The following is a 7,863-nucleotide window of genomic DNA, read 5'->3' as shown; positions in this document are numbered from 1 at the left end:
GTCGAACCGCAGGGATAATCGTCTGCCTGCGGCCTTGTACAAGGTCGAACTGCTACTCGGGAGAAGGTCCAGGCCAGCACGTTCGCCGACCAGGCGCAGTTAAAGACGACCCGGCCGTCGCGTGGCTCCACCAGCACCAGCGCCTCGGCCGAGATGCCCAGCAGGCAAGGGCACCTCGGGGTGGTTGGGGCCGCCTGCCTGGGCCCCGACCGCGCCCCGTGCCCCGGGCGCCGCGCGCACTCCCCACACCAGCGCGCCCGCCGCCTGCAGCTCGGCTCCCGCGCCCCGAGGGGACGCCCGCCGCCGCACGCCCAGGGAGGGCAGGCCGAAGCGTGAAGCCGAGTCCAGCGACGTGGTGGTCACCTCATTGGTGGCCAGGTCCTGCAGGTACTGCTGGCGCGTGCGCGTGGCCATGGTGTGGAACTGGCGTGCGTGGCCCGCCGCCTGCTCGCCATTGAGCGCCTTGGCCAGCAGGAAGGCCCGGAAGTCGGCATTGGCCGGGAAAGGGCCTCCACCTAGGGGCAGAACCGGACCAAAGGCTGGGGTGTCCTGGGTGCGGCTCACGGCCACCCTACGGGGAGGAAGACGGTAGTCAGGGGCCACAGGAAGGATACAGGGAGGCCTGTCCCGGGCAGAGCTGGGCGCCGGGGCACCCACCTGTAGGAGGTGTGCGCAGTGCAGGGCGCCTGTGCCCGCACCACCAGGAACACGTGCTGGAAGTGTGAGCGGATGGTGGTGGGGCAGAAGGGCTTGCTGCCTGGCTCCTGGAACACGATGGTCACGATGTTGTTGCCGATGTGGCGCTTCCGCAGGAGCTGGGGGTAGGATGGTGGGGGTGTGAGTGGGACCTGTCTGCCCCAAGTCCCTCCTCGCTCGAGCAGGGCAGAGCCTGGGCACCGGTGGATCCGCCACCTTTGAGGAGCGTTAGCAGCGGGGAGGGTTGTTGGAGGTCATCAGAGCTCAAGCCAAGGCCCCAAGATTGCCATCCCCACAGCACCCCCCCCTGGTTCCCTGAAGCCCCGGACACCCCCACCCCAGCCCCTCACACCTGCTGCTGATTATTGGGGGTGTAAGGCAGCATCGTGGACACGTGGAACATGATCTCGTGGTCCTGGTACACGGTGTACAGCGAGTGCGTGCCCGTGGAATCCGCTGGGACACAGGGAGAAAGGGCCGTCTGGGGGACTGGCCGACCATCCCTGCCCGGAGCCAGGAGCCTCGGTGCCCCCACCCAGCAGGCGGACAGCCCCTTCATGCCGCAGCCGTGTCCAGGCCGCGAGGCTTCCAGCCTTGGCGGCTCCCTTTCCCCTTCCCCCACAGGTTCCAGCCTCCAGCCTGGGGTCAGGTTGGGGTGTTGACAGAATGAAGACAGAAATAAGAAATGGCCTGCTAAGAGGGAGGCAGGACAGATGTCCTAGGGGAGGACAGATGTTGGCCCAGGCACCAGCATGTGTGGAGCAGTGAGAGAGCGGAAGGCAGGCAGGAGGTGCTCAATGAAAACACCTCCCAGGGCTGGGCCCCTCCCGCTAGGAGGCAGGAGCTCTCAGGAGCGGAATGTGCGTTTGATGGAGGGGGTGGTGCCTCCAAACCACCTTGGCCCCAGCTCAGTCCCAGCCCCTCCTCCAGCCCATGGGTTTGCCTGTGCAGCCCCTGACCCATGTCCCCAGCCACCCAAGGAGCTCTCCACTCCTGGCCCCACCCCTAGGACAATATGAGACAGAAAAGTGACAAGACAGTTGGTTCTCATCAAGGCATCCTGCCCCTCAGCACGGGGCTGCCCCCTCCCTCCACCCCCAGCTTCCTGGGTCTCAGAGGATATTTTTCCATTGATTTTTTTTTTTTTTAGAGAGAGTGGAAGGGAGAGGGAGAGACAGAGAGAGAGAGAGAGAAACATCGATGTGAGTCCCAACATCGATTGGTTGCCTCCCACATGCGCCCCAACCAGGCCTGGGGATTGAGCCTGCAACCGAGATATGTGCCCTTGACCAGAGTCAACCCCGGGACCCTTCAGCCCACAGGCTGATGCTCTACCCACTGAGCCAAACTGGCCAGGGCTGGGTCTCACTTTTGGTGTCCAGCTGGGCCCGGTAGCTCTCAAAGCCTTTGAGCCGCACCACGTCGCCCAGCAGGGTGAGGAACTGCATGAAGGCGGGTCCTGCCTCCTGGTTGTTGTACATCTCCTCTTCCGAGCCCTGGCCTGCCCGGCAGTACAGGATGCCCACCTTGCGCTGGAAGCTCAGCTGGGGGGCAGGGAAGGCACAGGCAGAAGACACAGGCCTCAGTCCCTCCCAGTCCCCCCACTCCGGGTCTTGGGGAATGGATGGGATGCCGGCCTGGAGGCCGGGCTGCCTTGATGCCCAGCCCTGAGCGCCAGCCTCTCTAAGCCATCTGTGTCCTCGCCCATCAAGTGGGTTTTGTTTGTCCGCTCCCAGTGCTCAGGAGGGTAGAGGAGGTCCCAGGTGGGACAGCACTGGGAGGGGTTGGCTCTCCTGTGTCCACAAAGATGATTCGTGGAAAGGACCCTAAATACCGGGCACTCATCTCGATATACATTCACATCGTCATCCTCCTCATCTCAAAGCTAGCCCGTCCCCTGCTCCCTCAACCCCAGCCCCCCCACCCCAGCCTCTGGAGGCCTTGCATCCCATACCACCTCTGCTCCCTATGTGCTCCTGGCTCCTTTCCATCTGGGGTTAACTGCACAACTCAAGGCACTGTGGCCCCACAAACAAGACCCATCTCCCTCCAGCTCTGGGCTCCCTTCTTCCTGCTAATCCTGTCTAACCATAGTCCTCACTTTAATTTCACCCCCCACCCCGACGCCTGCAGCCCCACTTCCACCCCAGCTCCTAAACCCCGACTCCCTCCCAAATCCATCGGATCTTAAAGTACCTGCTCTCATGCAATAGGTCTGGGGCCGGGCCCAGTACCTGCATTTCTAACAAGCTCCCAGGTGATGTGGATGCTGCTGGTCTAGATCTTATTTATCGAGGCCAGGCTCCAGATGGCCTCTGCTACCCTCTCTGAAAAGCCAGCTTCGCTGGGGTTACATTCCTGTCCAGGATCAAGGTCAGGGCTAGGTGTATGAGAGCTGGGCAGGCTGGGTTCAGACCGGGTCTAGGGATAGGGCTGGGGGGACCCCGGCCACTCACCACTTGCTCGTCCAGCGTGAGCAGTGTGCGTGGCACCTTCGGCGAGGCCGAGCCCAGGCGCAGGCAGGTGGGGCTCAGCCTGGGCGCCACATGCTCCAGAAGCTTCCTCGGGGACAGGCCCCTCGGGGGCCCTGGAGGCAGCACCTCCTCCGAGATGGTGCCACGGAGGGTCCGGAGCTGCGGAGATGGAGGGGCGCTCAGGATACATACGGGTCGTTGAGGATGACATCCGCGGTCCGACCCCATGACCCTGGCCCACCTGCGTGGTCCGCACGATGATACGGTAGCTGTGCAGAGTGCCCCCTCCGCTGCCCTCCTTCTCCTCCCGCCGCAGGCTCACTGCCACCGGACCGAGCACCTCATCCAGTCCGAAGAAGTTCTGGTGTTCTGAGGGGGCCCCAGACAGTGGGTGACTAGTCCTGCCGCCCGCCCAGCAGTCCGCCCTCGCTGGACCACACCCATCACCAAATCCCTCTCTTAGGCCCCAACGCATCACCTAGTGCAGACCCTACCAGTGGTTCTCAACCTTCCTCATGCCGCGACCCTTTCATACAGTTCCTCATGTTGTGGTGACCACCAACCATAAAATTATTTTCGTTGCTACTTCATAACTGTAATTTTGCTACTGTTATGAATCGTCATGTAAATATCTGATATGCAGGATGTATTTTCATTGTTCGCGACCCACAGGTTGAGAACCGTTGCCCTAGACTAAGGCCCACCCCTCCAAAGCCCACCCACATTCTACCAAGCCCAGCACCTGCCCTTAGACCCCAGGCCCTAAGCCCCTCCCCTCTGCATCCCGACCTATCACACCTTGTCTCGGATCCAGGGGGCCAATGCCTGCCTTCTCCTCGCCTAGACCCTGACATGACCCTGTCCACCACACTCACATTCTCCAGGATGTGTGGGACCCTCCCTTCTGGACACAGACAAGAATCAGGTTCTGGTTTGCGGGGTTTTCAGGCCTCAGTGTTCACCTCACCGAGACGTAGATAGGAAATCTCTCCCCAGCCCAGAGGAGTCTGAGGCAGAACCAGATGGAAGCAGAGGGGCGTGCCTGGCTATGGGTGGAGGCGGGGGTTGGCGTCGGGAGGGGGTTAACGCTGGGCCCAGCAGAGCAGCCCTGGCCCAGAGGCCGAGCCTAACCCTTGTCTGGCCAGGGACTTGACAGGGAAAGGCCAGCTCACGAGTCTTACTGTGTGCACCGCAGTGGCAGGGACCGCCGCCCTGCCCGGGGCCTGCCCTCACCTTTGTTGTAAAAGTACTTGCGGTAGTAGCCGGCGCCCAGGTCTGCGTGCTCCAGGCTGTAGGCTGAGGTTCGGTTCTGTGGCTCCTCCAGGACCGACACGGCCGCGTTGGGCAGCGTGGGAGGCACGGGCGGGGACACCGGTCCGCCCAGGCCCAGTTCACCCTCACCCCCGAGCTCACTCACAAAGCCAGGTGCCTCAAGCAGCAGGTCTGAGCTGGCAGTCCGGTCCTCGGCCGAGGCCAGGGTCCCAGAGCCGGGCTCAGGGTGGCCCCCCGCCCCCCGGGGCCTCGGAGCCCAGTCAAAGAGCAGGCTCTGCACGTCATAGTGGGCGAACCAGCGGGGCTCAGGCACTGGTGGGAAGGAGGGCTCTGGCTCCTCGGCCGGCAGCCCCAGCAGGGCCAGCGGGTCAGTGAAGAGTCGAGTGGGGGCCGCGGCAGGGCGGCTGGCCTCCTCGTGGCTGTGGGCACGGGCCCGCGGGCTGGCTGGCGTGGGGGGCCGGGCCTCGCCCGCGTCACTGCCGCTGCGCAGGAGGGGGCCCCGGGCCGGCCTGGGCTCGAAGGTGTGTGGTGTCAGCGGGGGCCGGGCTGGCTGGCGCAGCTTCCGGGCGAAGAGGTCATCGGTGGGTGCAGGGGCCGTGCCCCGCCGAGGGCTCCCCACGCCGCCGGCCCACATGGGCATGCAGCGGGCCTGGCTCTCCCGGGGCCCGGCCGCATTGGCGGGCGCGGCGATGCTGGATGCTGGGTTCCCAGCCGGCAGGCCGGTTCCTGCCCTGAGGGAGGAGGGGGCTGCTCAGAGGGGCCTGGGGAGAAAACAGGAACCCAGGTTTCCAGCCTGGTCCTCCACCACGGGCTGGCTTCCGGCCCCCTCTGAGACCATCAAAGCCGCTTCCGCTTTCCTGGCCACTTCCTCTGCCTTGGGCTAAGGTTTCCAGCCCCCTCCTCCAGCTTGGTGCTGGGCAGGGCCAGGGCGAGGCTGTCAGGCCTCGGCCCTGAGGATCTGGAGCCTGGGCAGCCCGGAGGCTGCCCGTGCGCCCCAGTTCCCACTCACACACCTCGGCTTTGGCCCGGGCCCAGACCGAGGTCCCCACCAAGGCCTGGCCCAACTGGACAGATGATTTGTCTCGGCTGGGACGGGAAACCCATGGGGCCACTGGTGTCTGGATCCTGCCCACTTGACAAAGGGAGGACGTCCTGTCCCCAGAGACTTTCCTCCCTGCCCTTCCCACTTCCTCTGGGATCCCCGAGGAGGTGAGCACCCAGACGCCAGGTCTCAATGCCCTAGCCCTCACGGCCTCAAAACCTCAAGGATACAGGGGTCCCCAGGGGCACTGCCAGGGCAGCAGGAACGACAAGAGGACTTCCTTTGGCACAGGAAGTGGCCCCAACTCTGGGCCCAGCCCCCTGCCCAGCCCCACATCCTGAGGAAGGTGGTGGGGTCACACCAGCTCAGTCATGGGACCCAAGTCACACTGGCCTGAAGGACAGGCCCGGGCTCAACCTCTTGCTGGCTGCTGTGGCCATGCCTGGGGCCGGGGAGTGAGTCACAATGACTGGGCCCCTTTTCTGGAACTGAGACCCTTGGGGATCTCTGCCTATCTGGCCTCACTGATGCTCACAGGGAGGTCTGAGCCCATGTGTCAGACAGTCCCACTGAAGTCCAGATAAGGGGATGCTCTTGCCTGAAGCAATTTCATGTCAGAGCTGGGATGTGAGCCTGGGTCTGTCCACTTCCAGGGCCTCAACAGTGCTGCACCCGCCCACTCCTGTCCCTGTGTGTATAGTGTGGGGCAGGTGGGGGGTTGTGCCGAGGCTCAAGATCTCACAGGATGTAAGACTGAGGCACCCCAGGCCCCAGGGACCTGCTAGGTGCGGAAATGTGTTGGGGGCAGGGGCAGGTGCAAAGTGTGGTGTGAGAACATAAGGGGGAGCACCCCCAGTGAACCCAGGATGGAGTTGGCCACTAGGGGTGCAGGCAAGGGTCTGTATACATCATCTAATAACATTGTGTGGGACTGGGCCAGGGGAGGGTTGGGGCAGAGGCTCTGTGCACCCCTCAGCTCAAGTCCCAGAACCAAGCAAGGGGAGGTCTCCAAGGCTGTGTCTCCCTCCTTGTTTCTCCCAGGACAAGCTCGGATGCCGGCCCTGAGCCTCTGTTCTCTAATCCCTAAAATGGGGTTAACCAATCCCATCCCTTCTCAACACTCTGGGGAGCCTGGAGGGTGAAGGAAGTAACGCTGGCCATGTGTTAGGTGTGTGGCGGCAGATGCAGGCCCTGCTCCACGAGCCAAGCTCTTGGGCCTGGACTGTGTTGTGTGGTGAGTGAGGGGACCGAGGGAGGGGTCTGTGCGAGCCCTGCGGTGTGCGCGGAGCTCCGTGTGGACCAGCTCATGGGCTGCTCTTGCTCTGGCCCAGTGCCAGGCTCTGGCCGTGCCTTGGGGGGTGTTCTTGGGCTCTGCCCCCCACCCAGCAGCTTCACACAGGGTCCATTGAGGCCGGGACATTCCTCCCCGCCTGTGTCACTGGGGAAGGGGGGCTGGCCCCGCCCCCACAGATCCGGAAGGCCCGGCTGCCCCAGGAGAAGGCGCTGGATGCTTCCCAGCACATCTGGAGGTCACGACCCTATTTCTGCTGCCAGGGGGTGCGACAGATGTTTCCTCCCAGGCCTGGCCCTGGACTGGGGGCGGTGTGCAAAGGCTAGGGAGGAGGCCACCCAGGGAGCAGGGGAGCCCCAGAACAGGGGGAGCCCTGCGGTCAGCCAGCCAACTGCAGGGGCAGTCGCAAGTGCCACTGAGAGAAGTCAGGGGCGGCCGCCTCCACTCGTTCGCAAACTCGCACACTGGCCCGGCGGGGCAGTCAAGCAGAGGTCAGAGTGGGGACCTGGGAGCCAGAGGCAAGGACCAGACACGCCGACTTGGGACTGGAGCCCGAAGGGAGGCTGGGAAGCTACGGGCAGCAAAGGCGGCGAGGGCCCCCCCCCCACGCACAGCACCCGAGCCCACGCCAGTCCACGTTCTCCCCTCCAGCCCGACCGCGGTGACTCCGCTCCCCCGCGCCCGCTGGTACCTCCGGGGCTCCCGCCCTGCGGCCGCCTCCCGCGCTGGGGTCCCACTGCCGGCTCTCCAGCTACCGCTCCCGGCGCCGGCTCCGCCTGGGGGCGGGGCCCGCAGGGGGCGGGGCCACAGCGGGGGCGGGGCTGGCCCGGGAGCGGGCTGGGAGGGAAGCGCTGGCCAGAGCTAGGCCCGGCCCAGCCCAGCAAGCTGGCCGGTTCTCCAGCGCCAGGCTAAGCCGCACAAAGAAGGGGACCTGCCCCTCAGACCAACGGGGAGGCCAGAGCAGGATACCCAGTGTCCAGCTCCACCAGGTGCGAGGAACAGAGACCACTGCGGTCTGAGCACTTGCTGAGCACTGGTCCTGCTCTACGCACACTCATTTGTCCTTAAAACACCGCAGACAGGTGTCA

At 64.5% G+C, this 7,863-nt stretch overlaps 1 protein-coding gene across 1 annotated transcript in view; it reads right to left on the bottom strand.

Moving 5' to 3' along the window:
- Nucleotides 1–7,543, bottom strand: part of SIPA1 (signal-induced proliferation-associated 1) — a 10,383-nt gene extending 2,840 nt beyond the window's left edge. Inside the window, 10 exon segments of the mRNA XM_023765104.1 lie at nucleotides 8–58; nucleotides 60–170; nucleotides 172–571; nucleotides 658–815; nucleotides 1,049–1,152; nucleotides 2,066–2,240; nucleotides 3,153–3,329; nucleotides 3,412–3,539; nucleotides 4,404–5,203; nucleotides 7,467–7,543. Of these exon segments, the coding sequence (XP_023620872.1) occupies nucleotides 8–58; nucleotides 60–170; nucleotides 172–571; nucleotides 658–815; nucleotides 1,049–1,152; nucleotides 2,066–2,240; nucleotides 3,153–3,329; nucleotides 3,412–3,539; nucleotides 4,404–5,082 (1,983 nt within the window). The 5' untranslated portion in view covers nucleotides 5,083–5,203; nucleotides 7,467–7,543.
- Nucleotides 7,544–7,863: the final 320 nt, after the last annotated feature.

The sequence above is a fragment of the Myotis lucifugus genome, unplaced genomic scaffold (genome assembly GCF_000147115.1).
Source record: "Myotis lucifugus unplaced genomic scaffold, Myoluc2.0 scaffold_373, whole genome shotgun sequence".
NCBI lineage: Eukaryota > Metazoa > Chordata > Mammalia > Chiroptera > Vespertilionidae > Myotis > Myotis lucifugus.
Note: the sequence above shows the minus strand (reverse complement) of the source record. Positions and strands in the feature narration are given on the sequence as shown.